The sequence below is a fragment of the Bos mutus genome, chromosome 22 (assembly GCF_027580195.1).
Source record: "Bos mutus isolate GX-2022 chromosome 22, NWIPB_WYAK_1.1, whole genome shotgun sequence".
Classification (NCBI taxonomy): Eukaryota; Metazoa; Chordata; class Mammalia; order Artiodactyla; family Bovidae; genus Bos; species Bos mutus.
In genome coordinates, this window is record NC_091638.1 from 39,057,998 (window position 1) to 39,081,340 (window position 23,343).

The 23,343-nt window shown below is 40.1% G+C and overlaps 1 protein-coding gene across 1 annotated transcript in view; it reads left to right on the plus strand.

Annotated features, from left to right (window-relative positions):
• CADPS (calcium dependent secretion activator) overlaps positions 1-23,343 on the plus strand; it is a 476,711-nt gene that overhangs the window by 354,898 nt on the left and 98,470 nt on the right. Inside the window, 4 exon segments of the mRNA XM_070360581.1 lie at positions 2,327-2,428; positions 3,643-3,706; positions 4,088-4,211; positions 20,848-20,954. Coding sequence (XP_070216682.1) covers positions 2,327-2,428; positions 3,643-3,706; positions 4,088-4,211; positions 20,848-20,954 — 397 coding nt within the window.

Here is a 23,343-nt window from a genome sequence, read left to right on the forward strand (position 1 = left end):
TCTGTGGGTCTCTCTGTGTGTGTTGGAAACATTTAAAATCTACTTTAACAGTTTCAAGTAAGTAATACAGTACTGTTCATTATAATCAGTTCAGTTCAATTCATCACCATAGGATATATTAGATCCCCAAAACTTACTCTTCTTATAGCTTTACCCTTTGACCAACGTTTCCCCATTTCACTCACTGCCCCAACCTGGCAACCACTATTCTACTCTCTCTTTCTACGAGTTCAGCTTCTTTTGATACTACATATAAGTGATACGTGTTTATCATACACATATCACTGTATATCTTACTCTGTCTCATTTACTTCACTTAGCATAATGCCCTCAAGGTCCATCCATGTGGTCACAAAAGCAGTATTTCCTTCTATTTTGTGGCTGAATGATATTCTACTTTGTATATGTCACATTTCCTTTATCCATTCATCTGTGTCGATAATATTGTCAATACCCAACTTAGGTTGTCTCCTTATCTTGGCTATTATATATAATGCTGCAGTTAATACAAGGTGCAGTTGTATCTTGAAGATTGTGATTTCCTTTTTTCAGATATGTACCCAGAAGTGGGATTACTAGATCACATGGCAGTTTTATTTTCAATTTTTGAAAAGCCTCCATACTGTTTTTCATAGTGGCTGTGTCAGTTTACATTCCTACCAGCAGTGCACAGGGGTTCGTTTTTCTCCACAGACTCACCAGCATTTATTTGTTGTCTTTTTGTTTTGAGAACAGCTATTCTGACAGGTGTGGGGTGATATTTCGTTACAGTTTTGATTGGTATTTCTTTGTTGATTAATGATGTTGAGCATCTTTTCATGTACCTGCTGGCTATTTATATGTCTTCTTTGGAAAAATGTCTTTGTCCTCTGCCTATTTTTAATCAAATTATTTGGGGTCTTTGCTATTTTTTTATGCATCCCTTCTGTATTTTGAATAGTAACCCCTTATCACATAGATGGTTTGCAAATATTTTCTTTCACTGTATAGATTGTCTATACATTTTGCTATGGAGCAGCTTTTTAGTTTGCTAAAGTGTCACTTTTTTGTCTTGTCTGTTTTGCTTTTGTTGTTTATGCTTTTGGTGTCATATTCAAAAAAATCATTGCCAAGACCAATGGTCCTAGAAGACCAAAACCCTTCTAGGATTTTTACAGTTTCGGGTCTTTAGTCCATTTCAAGTTCTTTGTTGTGAGTGTTCTAAGATAAGGGCCCAACTTCATTCTTTTGTATGTGAATATCCAGTTTCTCAACACCATTTATTGAAGAAATTGTCCTTTCCACATTGAATACACTTGGCTCCCTTGTCAAGTATTATTTGGCCATATGTGCGAGGGTCTATTTCTCAGCTCTCAACTCTGATCCATTGGTCTGTATGTATGTGTTTTTATGCCAGTGCCATACTGTTTTGATTACTGCAGTTTTATAGTTTGAATTCAGGAATCGTGATGCCTCTGACTTTGTTCTGCCTTCTCAGAATTGCTTTGGTTATTTGGGGCTTCTGTGGTTTCTTACAGATTTTAGGATTTCTGTGAAAAAGTATTCCATTGGAATTTTAATAGGGATGGCATAAAATATATAGATGACTTAAATAGTATAGATATGTTAACAATATTAAATCTCCCAGTCCAAATACACAAGATATTTCCATCTGTTTTCTTCAGTTTCTTTCATAAAGGTCTTATAATTTCTACACTGTCTTGTAATTTGTTCTTTAGTTACTATATAAGTGGTTAAATTAGTCTGAACATCTGTAATTATGGAAATTGAGTCATTTATCAGCATTGAGCTCTGGGAAAGATAGACACTTACAGGGAACCTGGTTTTCATAGGAGTTTGTGTGCGTAATTCAGGAGTCTCAAACCTAAGTGCCTGCAAGAGATTCAGGTAACACAACCTGCCACAGCCAAGGAAAAAGCTGTTTTCTGCCCCTTGCCAATTAATGCCAGTTGTTCCAAATTCTATGAGAATTGTATTATAAAACTTTCCTAATTAAAAAAACAAATGTTGGCAAGCAGTTCAAAATTTTCAGAAGCTGTGATCCAAGCAGAACAGATCTAGAAGCTGCTTTAACCTGCAAGCCACCTCTTTGTGCATTTTACCATTTCACAATAAATGAGCGACAGTTCTGCAAATGTCTCCAAACGATAACCTCAGCGTACCCCATCCCCTCTAGTCACCAGCACCGAGAAGCAGGACTTCTCCTAAGGTCACATCGATCACTGTAGTTGTTCTTCTAAAATGGACAGTTTCCTCCTGCTAGAGATTTGATTTGATGGTGTCAGCATATGAGGTTCCCATCACCTCATGACATGTCTCCTTTCAGGCCTGATGGAATTGGAACTGTGACTGTTGAAGAAAAGGAGCGTTTTGAAGAAATCAAGGAAAGGCTCCGAGTTCTGTTGGAAAATCAGATTACACATTTTAGGTAAGGATCTGGGGTTAAAGGGCTTTTTAGGAAGATGAGCCTGGGGAGGGGCAAATTAAGGGCTTGATTTTCTAAAACTATAAATCTATCAGAGACACACTGGATATTTAAAAACATCTGAATGAGGACTTATTGTATGGCATAGAGAACTAAGCTCAATATTTTATAATAACCTATAAGTGAAACGAATCTGAGAAAAAAATATATATATATGAAACTGAACCACTTTGCTGTATACGTGATACTAGTACAATGTTGAAAACCAGCTGTACTTAAAAAAAAAAAAAAACTTGAAATAACGAATGAAAAAGCCAACCAAGACAGAGTTTGCTGATATTCAGGAGACTTAGAAATCTTAAGGTCATTTTATTTCCACTAAAAGAACAAAGCCCTCTTTGTGTAAGCTGTCCTGCTCCCTTTGTATCATGAGGAAGTGTCTTGAAAGGTTTATGATGCCCGAAATAGTCACTAGAACTATCTGTATCATCAAAACCCTCCTGGACAGGGACTCCCCTGATGGTACAGCGTTTGAGATGTAGGCTTTCACTGCTGTGGGCCCAGGTTCAATCCCTGGTTGGGGAACTAAAATCCCACAGACCGTGTGATGCAGCAAAAACACATAAAATCTGTGTGTGATACACATTAAAAAAAAAAAAAAAAACAACCCTGGATAAATCCTTACTGGTTGTACACTCTATGTAAGGTGCATTGCCAGTAACAAAAGATCAAATAGCAGTGAAAAACTACAATCAAGGCAAGACAATTAGCAGAATCATGAATCTGCTCAAAATACACTCTTGTATTTCCTATCTTAATCCTCTAGGGATTTAGGTGTATTTGAAGTTTAGCTTGTTTGAACTAAAACTATTTCTTAATGCCAGTCTCAATAATTATATATAAGGTCACAATTGAGCTAGCAAAGGGTTCTCCTTCACAATAGAAATCTAAACAGAACCTTATGTCATCACTGGAAATATTCTTTTCTGTTGCAGACATTTGCAGAGTCTCTCTTTAGTCATTATTCACACATACACATATATATACATTATATACACACATATATGGTGTGAATTCAGATTAACATAACACAACGTGACAAAATAAAAAGCATTCTCTGTTCCTCAGAGAGAGTTGCCATAGGAATCAAGTTATAGCATATTTCATGCTAAAATGCAATTGATTCGGCAACCTGAACATTTTTCTGTCTGTTTTAGGTATTGCTTTCCATTTGGTCGACCTGAAGGTGCTTTGAAAGCTACCCTCTCACTCTTGGAAAGGGTAAGAATGGAAGTAAAAGACAGGTGACATGTACGCAGAGACATGAACATCATCGTGGTGGTTGAATGACCTAGTTTCTCATTTTTAGAAGATTTTTTTTTTACCTTTCATCAAATATCAGAATAAATATGAGAAAACTGCCAGCCTCTCAAATAGTTAAGATATACTGATGATATGCTCCTAACCTTTCCATGAATCACGGACAGGCTTTGACAGCCCAACTGTGCACTGGAATTTTTTATTTTGACTCTAACCGTGGTGCTTGATCAATATTAAGTTGCAAAGAGGCATTCACAATTAATTTTAAACTGAATTATTTAAGTATAAATGGGTAACACATATCATTGAACCATTTTAAGAACCTTGTTTTTCCACCTGTAGGTCTTGATGAAAGACATTGTAACCCCAGTGCCACAAGAGGAGGTAAAAGCAGTCATCCGTAAATGTCTAGAGCAAGCTGCTTTAGTCAACTATTCTCGACTGTCAGAGTATGCCAAAATCGAAGGTAAGACCCCCTTCTGCCCCCAGTTTTTAATTTAAATTTTGGTATGCCTCCCTGGGGACGTCTTTCTCTTTCCTGACAGGCACCAGAAAATAGTGGCCCATCTCTGTATTTAAGCTGAAAGTTGAAAACACTTGAAATGTGATAGCTTCCTCGGCTGTGGCCACATAAATGAATTCAAGAACAGGGGCTCAGGAAACAGTCTTTGTAGAAAAAGATGTTGAATATAGGATGTTATAGGACAACTAAGATCCTTCTAAGAGTTGGTGTTGGCCCTAACTTTGCTCTGTGGCTAATGTTTTTCTATAAAAGAGCTCTGTAGGATGGCTACCTTCTTTAAATAGAGGAAAACTAAACAGTTTGTTATCCACTGTTGATTGCGTTGCAAGTAAAACAAGAATTGAATAAAGCAACATCAAGATTTTGCTTAACTCTTTCTTGCCCCTTGAACATATCTTGTCTCTTGGTAGCTTTTCAAACTTGATGGCAGGTTAGTGTTCCACTGTCTCTGATGGCTCCTGGTTTGTTATAGATCTTGTTCAATCTTGTTACTCCAAACCTAGGATGGTTGTTATCACTCCCCTTTCAGGTTTTAGGGATGTGGTCACTAATGACCAAGTAATCGTCCAAAGGCACTTTGAGTCCACCCTACTTGAGAAGATATGGTTCTTTGGGACCTGTTTGTTTGCAAAGGTATTAATTACTTTTCATTGTTACCCTGTTGGCTGCTATAGGGTGATTTGAAAACCACACCCAACTTGACCCGTGGTGTAAGTGTATAAATGTGGAAGTTCTGTGTGCAAAACTCAGTGTGTCCGCATTCTGGAATCCGATGTTCTCTCCCTTGTGAAACACCCAATCAATCCAGCAAATACTCGTTGTCTGCCTTCAGGACATGACTGGAAAAAAAAAAAAAAAAGAGAGAGAGACCTAATTAACTACTAAAGCCCCATCACTTACCCTGCCAAAGTTCTTGTTTCCTTAGAGAATTAGGTTAAGATCATGTCAAATTCGCAGTGTTCTGTACATTCCATGTCCTCCCTCTCTCAATTTTGTCTGTCTGACAATGCAAATTGTGTACCAGTGGTAATGAATTCGTTGTTATGCATCCAGGGAGAAACACTTAAGAATTGGGCACTAAAAGGATGATCAACTCTTGACTTGGTAATGAGTGACAAAAATAGAGGAACAAGTAGACTGTTAAAGGGCTATATTAGCAAATAATGATTCCAGCATTTACCTTGCCAGGACACAATGATTGGTTGTATTTGTTAAAGTCAGCTGGGGACCTAATAATTCTAGGCCAGGCCAGAGATGGGATGGGATCAAGAAACGTTCGGTTGCCATGTCCGCTGACTCGTACGTAGGTCTTGGTCTAGCTATGACTAGTCTTTTGGTAAGATCTGCTCTCTTCTTTCAGATAAATAATATCCAAAAACAAACTTTAAGATCTGTAAGTAAAAATGCATTCGTTTCCAAAGTAGATCAGCTGGTCTGTAATTTCCTTTTGTGCCTCAATTCTTCTTGGTTGTGTTAATTATCTTTTGCACTGTGACTTTTAGGTCTGGGGATTCTTTGAAGAAATCAGTCTTTTTTTTCCAACTCTCTTGTCAGAGAAGTACCTCATTCCACACTACCTGCTCTCTTCCGCTTCTCTCCTTCCTTGTCCGTGATTGGCTCAGCCACTTTTTGACTTTACCTCTGCAAAAGTGGCTGTGACGCCAATTTCAAAGCATGCTGGGATTGTTAATTCAGACAACCCAACATCCTCTGGCTGCATGTATCAGGTTTTCTTTCATGAACATAGTCCACCATAGGCTGAGACATGGCAGCTTTAAAGATATTACTACCAGTCAACTTTCTTTTACAAGGTTCTGATCCTACCCCCAGAAAAGAAATCTTGACATTTGCGCTTCTCTGTGACCATTAATAGCTTAGTTCCCTGAGAATGTTGGAAAGAAGTTATAGTAATATTGCCGGAGACTATGTTTATGAAGAAATACCTCAAGAGCCTTAGATACTAAAGTCTGAAATCCTTAGTATCTTGGAGCCTTCAATCAATGAAATCCTGTTTCCCTTTATTCATGATGTTTTCGGTCATTGTATTCTTGCAAATAATTCTAAAGAGACGTGTAAAATCACGGTCACAATCTCTCTCGTGACTCACGGCATGCTGAATGGTTAATCCAGTAGATCTCCAATTTTGATACTCCTTTTTTCTTTTATCCTGTGTTTATCCCAAAATATTCTGTGGCTATTTTCCTTTGAGCTAATGTAACGTTTTCCTCTAACCTGTGACCTTTAACCTCTTGACCTCTGACCTAAGCCTCTTGCATGCCCAAATCCTCTTTTATAGGGAAAAAGAGAGAAATGTATGAGCATCCTGTCTTCTGCTTGGCCTCCCAAGTGATGGATTTAACCATTCGTGAGTACCTACCACCTCCTCGCCATGCTGTCTTCACTCTTTCTGTTTTCATTATTTCAAGAAAATCCAGATCCAAATCAACTCACTCTCCTTGCTTCAAGTTTTTTAGCATTGGCTTGTCTGTTGATTCTGTCTGTGAAACCCAGTGTGAGAAGTCCAGTCACTTTTTATCAGCCTAACACAGGTTAGACAATTAAGCCATTTGTTTGTGATAAACTCAGATTTGTCTGTAAGTTTTTCAGTTATTCTCTGTCTGTGACCTGAATGCATTTTTACTTTGCTTGTGTGTAACCCCAGTTTGTAAAGTGCTTGTCACTGGTACACAATCAAAAGATAGCAGCTAGGCGGGGAGCCATGTGTTAGGTGTCAGGAAAAGGACAGTTGGGGCAAAACCGTGCTTTCTTTTCCATGTTTAAGATGTCAAACTGTTGTGGGTAGAAGATCGCACAAGTGGTCCCTTCTATGTAAAATGAGCTCTTATATGCCTCCTGTCTGTTCTCGCGCAAGCTGGGAAGCTTTTCCTTGTTCTTTCTGAAGATTTGAACTTGTCCTCGTCCTCTAAGCTCTGGCTAGAACATATGACTTAATTGTCACTTGGAGAGTTCATGTATGTTTCATAGCTTGATTTCACATTAAAACTTAATTTCACTAATTTTCTATTTGTGCAGCATTTTTCACCTCTGTGAAGGAGCCTTTTTTGGCTGGCCCCCACACTTCCGGGCGGTGGGAACTCAAGGGCAACTTTTTCTTTCCAATATCATGTATCACACATAAGTGGGGGGCATTTTGGTTCACTTGCTCATTAATCCTGCATATGTGTTCTTGTTTCTCTCTCTCTTCTCTCCTTGTTGTGCTTTCTCTTTCAAATAGAGAATCAAAAGGACGCAGGTGAACCCACTGTCTATGCATTGTAAACTGTCAGGACTGTTGAGTTACATTGAGTTTTTGTTTCTGTTTTTGTTTCTTAATAGCTCCTTAACATATGTACTCCCAAAGACTGATGTGGGGTTGCAATGGTACTTAAGGAGTTAATTTGTGCTGTCTCACTATATCCCTTACCCACGAGATGTTGACCTCTGTAGAGCAGACTTTCTGTAAAGGCATAAGCTTTGAAGGGACAGAACTATGGTTTGCTGTGGAGCTTCATTTCATCTTTGGCTTCAAGGACTCCAGTGATTTGGCCTCATGTACTTTTTTTTGTCTTTAAAGTGACTGAAGCAAACTAATCTTCCTTTTTGTTTTTCATTTCTTTTTCCTGTTTTCTGCTCTATGGAGAAGTTTGTGTTCTTTGATGAATGTTTATCAGCCAAGGCAGAGAGGAATCGTCTCTGTGTTGTTCTTGTATGTACCATGTGATGGGGCAGGATGCACACGCAGGTGGCTAAACGGGGGCCATTGCTAGGAGTTTCATGAGAGGAAAGCCCTTAAAAGTTTTCTGGCTATGGCAGTTTTCTTCTTGTTTGGTTCCCAAACTTCTGAGTCTATTTTGAGGAAAGCTTGAAAAAATATATAGTATGGATCAGGGTTTTAAGGTCTAAAGACTTCTCCAAAGATAATTATCATTTGAGTAAAGTTGAATGTGTTTCAGATCAGTTCGGAAAGCATTTTTGAGCACATGCCAAGCGCTAGGCTAGTAATAAGTATTTGAAGACTCACAAACCTATGTTCAAGGCATATGAGCTTTTCTCTCCCTGGAAGGGAAGATGTTCATTTATCCATTCACTCATTCATTCATTCGACAGGTGCTTAGTGGGAGCCTGCCATGTGCCAGGTACAGTGGTAAAACCAGGGACTGCGTAAACAAGAAGAAACAGCTGATACCCTCATAGAGCATATGTGTCAATGGGTAATTAAATGTAAATTACAAATTCTGTACTCAGCAACACTAATGGGTAGAGTTGTGTGTAAGAGGGCATTGTTGGAAAGCCAAAGAAGTCTTTGCAGGGATGGCAAGTTTGAACTGCATCTTGAAAGATGAATTAGAATCAGTGAAAATGAGATGGGATGGGAAAGTGGAGAGGCTTCCTAGCTAAAGAGAGTAATATGTGCAAATACATAAAACCATAGCATTAATAAAAATAGCTAAAGCTTATTCAGTGTGTATTACATGCCAGCTATGACTCTTAAGTAATTTATATGTATTCACTCATTTAAACCTCAAAATCTCTTATGAGATAGCTACTACTATTATTCCCATATTAGAAATGAGCAAACTAAGATATGCAGAGGTTAAATAATATGTTCCTGGAAGTCTAAGTGCAGAGCGAGAGTCTGAGGCCAGGCAGAGGCCATACTCTGAACTACTCTGTACCTCAGTGTGGTTGTACAACAGGCTGAAGTAACAGCAGGAGTGGGCACCGGTGATGGCAACGGAGGCGGCAGATGCGGTCTCTCTGTCCCTTCATAACACAGAGTTCAGATGGGCTCTCATGGTCCATGCGTGCTTCACCTGGCATCTGTACCAATTTTTGCAGACAATTTTCACAAGAAAAATTCTACATGTCTCCCATCCAAAGGTGACAGAGAGCCAATAAGGCTCTTTAAGCAAGAGGGCAGCTTGGTGATTTGCACTCCAGAAAAGCCATACCAGCAGAGATAGAGGAAAAAAGATTGAGGAAGAGGGAGAAGGTAAAAGTGGACCCAAAAGTTAAGATCAAAGCGGAGTTGGGGTTGAAGCTTGGTACGTCCGAGGCCCCTTCTAGGCAAAGTAGATTTCAGCTGTAATCAAAACCATAATCACTTCTTTCCTGATCTTTACATCTTTTATTTTTACCCTCCCCCTACCTTTTCAGTTTCCTTAGAGGGAACAAAGTGTGAATACATGGATAGGTGTGCAAAACTAACTGTGTGGAGGTGGCCAGGCACAACTGGAGGTATCCATACAAAAATCGAGGTGCAAACAGCTGCTGAAGCCTGCAGTCAGACTGTGCTTTGCGAGGCTCCGGGACTCTACAGATGGCATTTTGGTGGACTTATGCTTTCTGTCTGGGAGCATTATTAGAAATTGCATGTTCAGTTTAATTACAGTATCTAAAAAAAAAAAAAGAGAGAGAGAGATGTAAAAGGCTGTTACTCTATGAAAGAAAAGCTGTGACTCCTGCAAATGAATTCTATTATTTTAAATACATTTCCATTTAAACCGTCACACATTCTGAACCCAGCAAATCTCTGAGAAAGTCTACACCCCTGTTGCTGGTTTGCCTCAGTTCTCAGCTAAATACTTGTATAATTTTTCCTTCAAATACAGCAAAGATTTGCAAAATAGATACATCTATAGCCAGACAGACAGACAGCCTACCCATGGGCCCAAGCACTGTCCTAAGGACTTAATAAGAAGGATCTGATTCATTTGTTACCTTAGTCCCATCTAGAATGTTTCATTACTGCCCTTCTTACAGTTGAGGAGGCCGAGATTTGGAAAGGATAAATGACATTCTTCAGCAGGATTTGAACCCATCTCATTCTAAATTCAAACACCATGCCTTTTTTTTTTTCCCCTTTTATTGTGGGGGAGGGGTGTCGTTCCTCCATTCAGCCTTTCCAGCCAGCATGATAGCAATTGGATATTACCCTTTCACTCAGTGGATAAATTCAAAATTACTTACAACTTTTATTTCAGGAAAACCACCAAAGTCAGAGCAGTCTTCTGGGCCCAGATCACTGCCAAAATCTTTCCCCTGTGAAGTCTTCCTGAGGGCAGTGAGATCCCCTGAGATTGTCAGAGAACTGAGGATTTTTCTTTTCTTCCCAAATGACAGAAACCTTCTAGAGCAAGTCAAATTTATCCAAAGGACTTTCCGGCAGATTCTGTAATAGTGGGGTTCTGTATCTTTCCCTGTCTCCATCAAGTCTTATAGGTCTGAGTCCAGTTGGAGAAGAAAAAAAGAGACAAGCAAGCTTGTGACACTCAACAGCGCACAATATGGAGCCGCTCCCCCAAGACACCAGTGGAGGCAAATCCCATCTCAGCAAGATCCAGGCCATCCTAAATTCCTAAAACAAGGCCTATCTAACACTTCCTGTCGTAAACACTGGGGAGTAAATGTTTATCTTTTCGTCTTTCTTGTTTCAGTGATACATAAACCAGGGTTTCCAAGCCAGAATTATCCTGTAGACTAGTATCTCATCTATACTTTATGAAAAGTGAGGAGGACAGGGAGAAACATGTTTCAAACACTCTCACCAAGGAAGATCCTGGAGGAACAGAGGATGTGTTAAAAATATGCCATGAATCAATAAATATGAAACTGACATCTCTTCTCCCAGAACAAAAAGACATGCTGCCGATCACGATAACAACTGTCATTTATTGAGAATTTAGTATGTGCTAAGTAGATACATGCATATCTCATTTAATTTTCACAACAATTCTATAAGTATTTTGTTGCCATATTTCATTGAATCTAAAAGCCATCAATTATAAAATGCACCATTAATTTATGTAATCCTAAGAATAAAATAATGCTGCCAACTAAATTGTGACACACCATCAAATGTAAGATGCATCCAATTTCAGAAATGTTAAAATGTGCCTCTTACACTCCATGAAGTAAAAAAATCACTGTTGTCTGTAGAAATGCAGAGAAATGAAACAGAGAGATGTTAAGTAACTTGCCCAAGGTCACACAGCTGGTTAGTTGTAGAGACAGAATTTGAACATGAACCTAATTCCAAGCCCACACTTTCAACTTCTGTACTATGAAAGACTTGTGATTGTTAGTGATAAAATTAGAAGAGGTTTCTCAATCACTTAATCCCAAACCACCATTTGACAGATGGGGAGACCAAGGTATAGAGAAAAGAAGCCAGTTTCAAAATAAAATGGGCAAGTGAGCAACTCTTGTCTGGGGTCCTGCACACTCTTTAGGGCCTTCACCCACCCCCACACTGACCCCCGCCACCACCACCAGGCTGCCATGTCTTTCAGCCAAGAGATACTCTCCCCACTCACAATCTAGTAACTGGTTTCTAGTGTGACAGTTGAGGGATTCCAGAGTCCACATACCAGAATCCTAAATGGGCAGCTCCAAGAATACAGTCTCCCACGACCAGTGTGAACACTCAGGATCTGTTATGTCAAAAATTTACATCACACAGTCTTGGCTCCAATTAGTTTTTAACCTATTTAAGTCTCACTTTGTTTTCTGTGCGTGCGTACTAAGTTGCTTTAGTCATTTGCGACCCTGTGGACCATAGCCCACCAGGCTTCTCCATCTGTGGGATTCTGCAGTCAAGAATACTGGAATGGGTTGCCATTTCCTGCACCAGGTATCTTCCCAACCCAGGAATCAAACCTGCAACTCTCTTATGCCTCCTGCATTGGCAGGCAGATTCTTTAGCGCCACCTGGGAAGCCCCTTTGTTTTCTGTAAAAGGGGCTAATAATGTTTCCTCCTCTCAAAGGGTTGTTGCAAAGATTTAAACATATATTTCCAACAGAGCTCTTAACACAGTGCCTGGTACAATAAGCCCTCATTGCTGCTAAGTCACTTCAGTCGTGTTCGACTCTGTGCGACCCCATGGACGGCAGCCCACCAGGCTCCCCCGTCCCTGGGATTCTCCAGGCAAGAACACTGGAGTGGGTTGCCATTTCCTTACTATCTATCTATAGCGACAAAGTTGTGTATTTGTTATTATAAACATAAAATTATGTCATTATTGGTGTATTATTATTTAAAAGGAAACCCCCAAATCCAAATGTACAACATAGACATATTATTTGATTTCAGAAATGGAATAGAAAGTAGTGCTTCTCAAAATTTAATCTTTATACAAATCTCTGGGGATCTTGTTAAAACATACATTCTGATTGGGTAGGTCTAGAGCGGGGCATGGAAATCTGCATTTCTAACACACTGATGATGAAGCCGCTGAGGCAGGGGCTGAGGTTTGAATGTCAGTGAACTATATAGGAAGCAGCCGATTTATCTCTTTATCATAAATTTCAAAAGAAAATGTTATAATATAGTTCTACATATGTTAAATACCCATTGAGTTCCAGGAGCTGGGTCAGGCACCAGAGAAGGGAGCCGTGAGAAAAAACAGCCCAGATCCCTTGCCCTCAGGCAGCTCCCAATAAACTTCTCAGGAAGAGGACAGGCGATAAAACGAGTGATTTCATCTGGAGACTGTGTTGTAGAGGGAGATGCAGGATGCTGCAGGAATGCCACACACAGGGATTTCACCTGGGCTGGGGTCCTTGACACACGGCGGAGGAGGATGTGGTGGGCGCCCAGGGCTGATCCCCCGAGAACTGCCTGGGATGTTCCTCCGCCTTGTTGAAGGCCTACTCGTCATCCATCCAGATGTCCCAGAGTCTGTCCTAGAGCACCTACGACCATATAAGTGAAAGTTTATTTGGGGACTGGGTGAATATTTGATAGTACTATGAAATAAGTAGTCTTACTAGAGCAAGTGTTCGAAAACAACCACCACCACTGTAAATAGCTTAAGCAAGAAAAGGACGTTTTTGGCCTGTGTAGCTAGGAAATGCGTGGAGGGATTGGACTCAGAAATAAAGGCTTTTAGTGTGTCTTGATCTCTCCAGCTGCTGACAGTCTTCTTTAATGTGATTGTCATGATAGCAGGGGTTGGGGGCAAAATAGCCACAGATAGCACCAGGTTTTTATCCCAGATGCTGAGGCGTGAGGCAAAAAGAGGTTTCCTCTCTATGAAACTGTATACAGTTCCAGAGAACACTCTTATTGGCCAGGCTTGGGTCACGTGTTAGTCTCTGAGCCAATCATAATACCCATGATGACGTGGAGTGTTACGGTTGCCCTGGCTTGGCTCACATGGCTGCTCCTATTTAGGATTCATTGCTTGACATTTCCACTAAAGCCGCACAGAGTGGAAGAGAGGCAATTCTAAGCAAGGCAACTGCACATACAAGAATAGCAGGTGTCCACTACTGTGTCTCTCCAGAATTGTTTACTTTTCTTAGGTACAACAGCTCAGTCTCAAGGACAAGCCTGACCTTGGATACAAAGATACCAAATTGGAGGGAAAAAATACATATATATGTATGTATGTGTGTATGCGTGTCTATATATATATATATATATTTGTGTGTGTGTGCATATATATATATCAATAGCATTATTTCTTTCTTGTGGATATAATATATTTTAATTTGAATACAAAGATTTTTCATTATCTTAAATCACTTTTCATTGCATTAAAATACCTGAAGTTGTTTTCTGGTTTGCAAGTGGAAGTTAACAATGTTTGCTATTCAGCAATTCAGCTGCATGCATTTGCTCCATAACCAGGGGCTTTGGCTAAGAGATGAAAGTTGCCGGTATAGTTTTTATGCATATTGCAACCGCAGAATATTTGGTTTTCCATGAAAGCACACCATTGGGCTGGATCCACTGAGGATTTCCTGCTCTGGACCAGGTACTGTACTAGTCCCTAGAAATACAGAATTCACTGGGTACAGGGAAAGACAAACATGCATATCATTGGCTATTAGTCAAGGACCATAAGAGCTCAAATAGCGGTATCAACAGAAGAGTTGAGTCTTTGTTATGAAGGTATAACTCTTGGGGCTGGGGGAAGCATGGTAGGGAATCTCTTAAGGCTTTTGAGCAAGAGTATGATAGGTTCAGATGTGTGCTGTATGAAGATCACTGTGAATGCTGTGTGAACAATGAACTACAAGGGAGGGAAAGAACTAAAGGCTGGTTTGGAGTCTCTAGCAACCGTTGAGGTGGAGATGACGAGACGTGAGTTGAACATCAACTCTGTCAGCAAGAGTATAGCCACATGATCTCGTACAGTGGGAGGTAAAACCAAAGACACAATAGAGGTGGATTGGGCAGGCCACGCCACCTGTGTCCTTATGGGGAGGAGTCAAAGATGGCTTTAGTAAAAAGAGTAAACAATTCGTGACTGATGTACTGGTCTTTAGTAACATATACTTCATATTGCCCTAAAAATGGAATCTTCTGAAAAGGAGTGATGAAGATACAGGGGATCAAGTATACGTGATGGCCTGCCCCACTGAAGAAGTTACATTGAATTATGACCTTGTTTGAAATGTGTGCTCCGTGGGGCCATTGTTTTAGGTAGGCAGTGTATTCTGGGAAGCATGTTGTGGCTATCTGTTTGGCTTTCTCTTCCCACTCTAGCTTTTATCCAACCCTACCCCCAAATCCCAGTGAATTGCTCCAGGATAGTTATTTTCAGTAATAACGTAATACAAACACTGGCATCTTCAGCAAAACATAAATAGGTTGGAACTTGGTTTTAAGTGTTCTTTCCATCAACCATATCCATTTCTCATACGATGTTTCTGGAACTGGCAATTAACTGGCTTGCTGGAGTCAGAGCTGGTCAGGTTATTTAAGGGCTATTGGAGAATCTCTCGCTCCTGGATGCCTCTCTTCCTTTGCTTAGCTGAGCCTGCAGAGGAATTCTCTTTTTTATTTTTCTGCAGTCACATTTAACTCCCTCTCTGGAAGCCAAGCAGATTTAATTGTGTAAACATGAGCAATGGTAATTGGGTAAATGAAGTTGGAAACCAAGGTATGATGTTTTTGTTTTGCTCTGTGAAGGGGAAAAAATAGGGAGCTTGTTTTTCTATGGTGGCAAACCTCACTGTCAGAATTCTGGACAGACAGTTGGCAGGAGGGAATCCCTTTACGAATTTTCATTGAGACCCATTGAGCTGAAATACGTATCTGCTGCCTTGCCGTTATGGATCCGCCCTGGGGCATTTCATTGTTTTGTAAAGTGACTTACGAAGTGGTTTACACAGGTTTTGTTATGTGAGAAAGAATAAATGAGGAGTTTCCCTAAGAATTGCACACTCAGGTAATACACATTCATTCAGAGAACCAGAAGAGGTGTTACCAGAAATGCTCCCAACTTTGCCCCCTGCTGTAGGTAGAAAAGCAGATTTTAACAAGACATAAAATATGGAATTCCTTTTTATAAAGAAGAGATTAGTAATTGCCTTCCTTTATATAGCTGTCATTTAATACTGATTTTTTTTAAAAAGTCTATTTACATACAATCTTTCCCAAACAAAAGATTTAAATAAGAGGAGACTGGTGAATAGGATATTTTTTTAGTCCTTCATTTCAAACATTGAGGTGAGCCCACAAGAAAAGGATGATATCAACTTTTGCTTTTAAGAGATGGTTTTGCCAGGATATTATATTTATCCTTATTTCTTGTATTTTTATTATTGCTGCTAGAATTCCATTTCCTATAAGCCTGCAGTAAACTTCGTTTTCCCAGTTGAAAAATTCAAGCAAACCAAGAAGCAGACTTGGCAATGTAGTATGTCCCCCTCACCATCCAGCTTGCTTTATAAATGAAAACCATTCGAAAGGACCAGGTCCGAGGTTAATGAGACACTCATTAAAGAGAGAGAATGGCAGAAGCTGATAGTGCTGTGCGCCTGTGTTGAAGGAGAGGCTATTGTTGTAGGATGTTTGCTGTGCTGATATTGTAAGCCACATGACAGATGGGTCAAGTGCTGATTACCGTATTCTAACATTTGGAATAGCAAGTAACATATTTGATAAGCTGGCAAGTTTTTATATATGATTCAACCCACAATATAAAAGCCATGAGAATTCCAAATTGAAAATAATTAAATGAGCTGGAAACAATCAGATACCACACATTTTTTTTTCCCCGCAAAATGACAGATTTTGACATGTTGAAATTCCACAAAGGGAGCAAGAATGTTCCCCAGCTCAATTGAACTAATAATGGCCCTTCATCTGCTTTTGCAAAGCAATTAATTCCTGCCTTCCCACCACGTGGGAGACAACAGTGAAGATTCCTAGGCACCTGAAGCTTTACGGAGATCCATCCCATGCATTGTTTTCTTTGCTGTTCTTGGCAACCCCTCAAGGTATACAAAAAGAAGATGTTAATATTCTCAGTTTGTAGAGGAAGAAGCTGAAGCCTGGAGAGGCTTACATAGAGGGGAGAAGTTTCCATAGGAAATTAAGTAGCCTCGTGAGGATGAGAAGTCATATCCCCCAGCTCTGTTGACATCAAGTGCTATTTCTGGTCATCTGGAAGGAGGAAGCAGCTGTTAACATTTAGGTGTGCTTTACTGTACAAAAAGTCTATCTTCTTTCGGTCCGTGGTACCACCACCATCATCCATGTGTTCCCATCCGGATGAAGGCATTCCGCCTCTGAGTGTCTCAGTACGGTGGTAAGAGTCTCGTCCCTCGTCAGGCAGTGTCACACCTCTGTAACGCTGCGGTCACGCCAGGAAAGCAGCAGCTCTCCATTCGTGTGTGATCATTTTTGCTTGTTTGGTTGTTCTTTTCAGAGTTTGTCATCTTACTTGTCACCTTTGTGATAGTCACTTTGTCTCTTTACTTTTTTTTTTTTTAACCATCTCTCCTCACCTACCCGAGCAGCTCCCCCGCCACCTCCTGGGCCTCCTCCACCCACCCAAACGCAGACCAGCATGTTATATCAGAGGCTCAAAGGCATGCCTAGGCCAAAACCAAGTACTGTACACTTTTATGTTTCCTTTATGCGACAGCTTTCTAGTTTAGTTTGCTTTTCTGTTCATTTCTCTGGAAATTTTCTTTAGCATACTAACCTGAGGCTCAGACTCTCAAGTTTGACACCGTAGGTTTTGAGAGACTTGAAAAGAGAGCATTATTTCCAAATGTCCACATTTTTTTTGTCTAGCTCTGTCTGACATATGCAACATTTTCAAATCTCAGTGTCAGCACAAAATAACATTGTTGCATAACATTTTGCATGATGATTTTTTTTCTATGTTATGAGCTTCAATTCTGTTGTATGAAATGTTTACTAAGTATATTGTATTTTTAGTTCCCCTTTGTCAGTGCTCCAGCTAGTACAAGATTGGGTGATAGGAATATTGCAGTATGTTTCCAGATATTGCAGACAGCAGACATGACCCAAAAAAAAAATCATTTCTAAGCACAAATTTCTCCTTGATCTGTGTTGGGGAGATGGAAGAGGGGCTACAGGATTTTGCACAATATTTTCTTTAAAGACAACATCTTAAACAAGTTGACTTTAGTACCATTTGTACTAACTAGTGAGTCAACAATGCAAGTAAGAGGAAAATAAAGTCGTGTCTCAATATAGTAGCTTGATCTACAGATAATGGAATTGTAGCTAATTAATAATAAATGAAAGTCTGGCTATATGGGCCCATTGAAAGATCAAATATTCTACATTCAAGCATACGTAACCTACTTACATGAAATGGTTGCAGGTTAAAGCAAAATTGCAAAAGATTTTATTAAACATACTGTCTGTATATATACATCAGGCATACACATATTTGTGTACAAGTGTACACACTCAAAGATTGTGTGCACATGTACACTTTATGTGTATCTATTGATATATATGGTAGTCAATCTCAGAGCACTGCATATTAAAACAAATCTTCAGGTGATCCTAGCTTATGCATCTTGGATTTCTCCCAACACAAAAATCATTTACATCTTTGAAATAAAAGTACATAAAAATATTGATGGGAATGATTTCCATTACGATGATTTGCATCGTGTGTCATGGACATCTAGAATTTCCCTAGATTCGATAAGTGTTCTGCCCAAAAGGATAGTATTCTCTATTTTGTGAGTAAGAGATTTCAAAGATGTGCCCCAAGTGGGATTTCCTGCAGATTTGTATTAACGTGCAGGCTTGTCTGGTTACTAGAAAATGTATGTAAGTGTGTGATGTGTGTATGTGGGTGTATGTGTCGAATAGGTAATAAGCATAGGATGAGGAATTTGCAAATTGATGTGTAAATGTGAATATCAACTAACAAAAAAGTAGCCTGTGCATATTTACTATCGAAATGCAAATACCTCACTCTACACATATTACCTCAACATATATACACAGTATGTTTGTTAGAAATGCCTGAAAGTCTACTAATGAAATTATAATAGTCCATTTGTGAAATTACAAACAGACCAGGCACCCCAGAAGCACAGGTATCAAACCCGTCACTCAGTCTTTCTCCAGGTATTATTGCTGTGGACCAGGCAGTGAACTGTCAGCCCCTGAGCTGTGCACATTACCTTATCTGGGTGGTGGAGACTCTCTGCCTAATCTGCAGATTTATTTCCCCCCAGCTCCCACCTTCAAACCCCCACCTTCTATGCAGCCACACTTCCACCTGAACCTGGCAGAGACAATGGAGCATTCTGTTGGCCTGATTCCAGAAAGCTCATTTTCACACCAGTCATCAGGCCTTGTTAGAGTGAAACTTGCACCACCTCGATTATCTGACCAACCCCAGCCATTGTTCATAGTTCCCATTGGCTGGACCACTCTTTTTGCATAGTGTTTCACAGAATTTTTCTTTCTTGTTAAATCCTACATTATTAATCATCTTCCATATATATCACCTATATAACAAATGCACAAAAAATTAGGAGCATATTATGAGAAGCTGTTTGTTTCTCTTCTTTTTAAATTAGCCACCTCCTACCATTTTGTTTACCACTCGCCCGACAAACACACACAACCAACTAGCAGCAGCACAGCAGCCCTTCCTGTGAAGCATTCAGTTACCTTCTCTGGCAAGTGAAACCCTGAAGTCACAGTGGATCTGCTTCAGATGAGGAGATTGAAATAATTTTCAGCAGTCCTTTTGTGCACATGAATACCCTCCTTGTGGAACTGTGCTTCTGCTGCTACTGCTGCTAAGTCGCTTCAGTCGTGTCCAACTCTGTGCGACCCCATAGACAGCAGCCCACCAGGCTCCCCCGTCGCTGGGATTCTCCAGGCAAAGAACACTAGAGTGGGTTGCCATTTCCTTCTCCAATGCATGAAAGTGAAAAGTGAAAGTGAAGTCGCTCAGTCATGTCCGACTCTTAGGGACCCCATGGACTGCAGCCTACCAGGCTCCTCCATCCAAGGGATTTTCCAGGCAAGAGCTGCTGCTGCTAAGTCGCTTCAGTCGTGTCTGACTCTGTGCGACCCCATAGACAGCAGCCCACCAGGCTCTGCCGTCCCTGGGATTCTCCAGGCAAGAACACTGGAGTGGGTTGCCATTTCCTTCTCCAATGCATGAAAGTGAAAAGTAAAAGTGAAGTCGCTCAGTTGTGACCCCATGGACTGCAGCCCACCAGGCTCCTCTGTCCATGGGATTTTCCAGGCAAGAGTACTGGAGTGGGGTGCCATTGCCTTCTCCGAAAGGATCCTAATTGCTGATACACACTGCTGTTACACACCATAGGCTATAGATGACTCAGGCTTCAAGATTTGAAGGGGTCTAAGCACAAACTACAAGTTCACCTGTGAGTTTAGACTGGTTGAATTCAGGCCATTTCATTGGCTTAGGAAATCTTGGTTTCAAATATTACTCTTTGTCCCACCCCAACAGGAAAAAAAAAATACAGTTCTTTGTAACATAATAACATTGCCAAACATTCATGAATTTAGTCTACAAAGGATAAAACGAAAACCAGAGTTTGGAAACCAGGGATCAGTTTGTTCTTAAGTCCAATAAAAGCCCTTTCAATACAGTAGAACCTAAAATGCATTGTTGCCATCTCACTGATAAAATTTCACTTGTACCAACCAGTGAACAAACCGCTTCATCCAATACTCTACACCCTGTGTTCTTTTAAAAATTCTATCCTGCCTTCTATCTAATGGCCCAGGAACGTCCATTAATTCTCAGTCTCCTCCCTGGACAACTTAAAACAGCTAGACCTTTAAGTCTGCTTTTTTAAAATGAACATTCCAATACCTGTTAAACATGCCGACCTTGAATGAAAAACAGTGCTATCATATTGTTTAGGGACAAAGCCAGGAAATAGATGGAGCAGCAATCATGACTAAGCTTCTGTTACATCATCCCACCTCAGGTAGCACAAACACTGCCTAGAGAAGGATATACAATAGTCCGTTTATGCTGTCTTTAAAGAACATGTGTACAAAATGTCGCTAAATTTGTAATGGGCTGTCATAGTCTTCATACAGCTTTAATAAGCAAATTGGAAGCTGGAGCACTGCTTTTTCTTAGTATGTATTATAATAATGATGGTGATAATAATAATAAAATGGCTTTCTGGTTTGCTCACTACTAATTATGTGGCATTTAACATTTGCATGAAACCTAAAAAAAAAAAAAAAAAGGGATAATCTTTGGAATTTCTTATCCACTAGTTCTAATGGCCACAAAATTAGCCCACCACTTTCACTGAATTTTAACACAAATTCTTGTACTACAGAAAATGTAGGCCGGTTAATCACTCCTGCCAAAAAGCTGGAAGATACAATACGTCTTGCTGAACTAGTCATTGAAGTTCTTCAGCAGAACGAAGAACACCATGCAGAGGTAAGCAGGCGCCGGGGGGCAGGGTCTCTCGTTCCTCAGAAGACGCTGCACGACTGATTCTACTGGCAACTTTGTGAATACGATGTCTTAACTCCCATTTTCTTTTAACTGACCTTGTAATGCGAATGAAAGTGGCAATTTTGCAAGGAGGATCCTTTACAGGGTTGTTTAAAACAGCCAAAAAGTGCGTTGTGTGATGTACATTTCAGCTTGAGTTTTCAGATGTTTCTAGCAACAAGCCAAAGAGGTGAGTATATCTTTGAGATAATTATTCAAGCAGCATATGGTTATTGTCAGGAACATATGAAATACTTTTTGGTCTTTTGTGGCTGTTTCTGTTGCTACCACTGTTGTTTTGATTTATTTTATTTGGTGTGTGGATTGAGAGCCGTCTTTTTGAATTTATCTCCGTAACTTAGTCTGCTCACCCTAGAGTCTTCATTTGTTAATCTCAGATGACCTGGGTTGCTAAACTCAGTGACAGAAACAAATTATTCTGTGTTGTTCAACTTGTTGATTCTCCAACCTACATCTAAATAAATACAGCTTACTTTTTTTTTTTAACAAGCCGCTGTCAAAATTATTATTTTGATAATTATACACTGAGGGATTTAGAGGCTAATTCAATCCCAAACCTGTAGGGACTTAAACAACCCAACCCTTCCAAGAAAAGATTCCAAGATTTCATTATGATCAAACTGTTACACCACTGCTTGTTTCAAAACTGAGATTTAAAAGCATTTCTCTGAAAATCGCATATGTAAAAAACCTCACTCATGCTCACTCTTCCCCTCCAATCAGATCTACAAGGGGGGAAAGAGGGCATCAATAAAAGTAATGTCAAAGGCACCTAAAATGCTAATTCCCATGAGTAAATGAAAATCAACAGTATAGTTAAATAATACACCATAAAGACAGTCATCCCAACTAATGCCTGATTGCATATTTAAATTTCCTCCCTGTTTTCTACTGTTCCACTCAATCTTGGCTGATCGTGGCAGGGGAAAGAGGTATGTGACCCAAATGAGTGAGTCAGCCACCTGCTGTCATAGTCTGTGCATGCCCTTCCAGTACCATGTCTTCTAATGGGACTTTTCCCAGTGCCCCTGCTTCCTAACACTGACCCAAGGAATGTAACAGCAATTTCCAGTGGACTGCTTGTGAAATGGGTGGCCTTCCACAGCAGGGTCAATGTGGGTGATTCTCTTGTGCGTGCATGAAGCAATTGATAATACTTAACAATGACTGCGGTTACATCCCAACACACGCCTCCTAGCTGCCTTGACTCTGTCCCCTTAGCGTGTTGTAGCTCCTCTGTCCGTCTGTACTTACCTTCATCCCAGCAGATGAGTACCGAGCCTAGTCACCAGTAGCTAGCCAGAGTGATACTAATCTTCCTCTACAGCTGTCTGTATGTGAACCATATATACAGTATTTATATATAGAGAGAGTGCCAACGAATCATGATGTCCCCCAAACCCTCACTGAGAATGGGGTGAAGACCCCTTGAGGTAGGTACAACTAACTCCAGCAACACCCAGCAAATGCACAGCCAGGAATGAGAAGAGGGGCCACGCCAAACACCCTCCAAATGTAGACACCTTCAAACAGAAAATTAAGTTGGGCTAGAGTTTTTATTCTACTCTATCCTACGTGATGTTCTTTTCAGATGGGGGCACCTGGGGTTCATTGTGATGGTAAGTATGTTCTTTCTGGGTATCTACAGAATCATCCCCAGAGGCATGGAGGGGTCTGGCCAGTCCTTTCCTGATTTGGGTGTTGAGGCTTTTCCCAATATTTCAGACCAGATTTTTGAAGACATGGATACAAAGCAGATGGTTTTCTTTCAGTGAATGATTGAAGAAGGAAATGGACACATATGCTTGATTTAATCAAGTTATTTTCTGAGGCTACTGCAGTCTGAGAAAGGAGAACATTTTCCCAAATGACTCACAAGTGGTACCAAAGAGAAGTTGATATTCCAAAGAAGCCTCTTTTCCCCAGTTTTCCAAAAAGCCCTTCTTCACTCAGTACTAATCACCATCTTAAACCACCCTCATAACCATCATCACAAAAATATTTTAATCTTAGTGTTCAAAAGCCACTCATAAATAGGGCAGAAATAAATTCAGTTCTATTCTCATTTACTGACTTCAGAAGTGAGAAACGAAAACTTTGGCATACTTTGGAATTCAGAGGCCCAGTTTGCTTTTTGATAAATGTAGAGATTTCCGAAATCAGTCCTTTCACCCAGTCACAAAACCTCATTACTCAGTTGATCAAAAATCACCCATCTATGAGCACAGAGGCATTCCCCTCAGCCCTGGTGATTTTTTTAAACTGTCCAGCTGATTTCAGGGTAACGCGTGGTCAAGAGACCCTTGGCTGC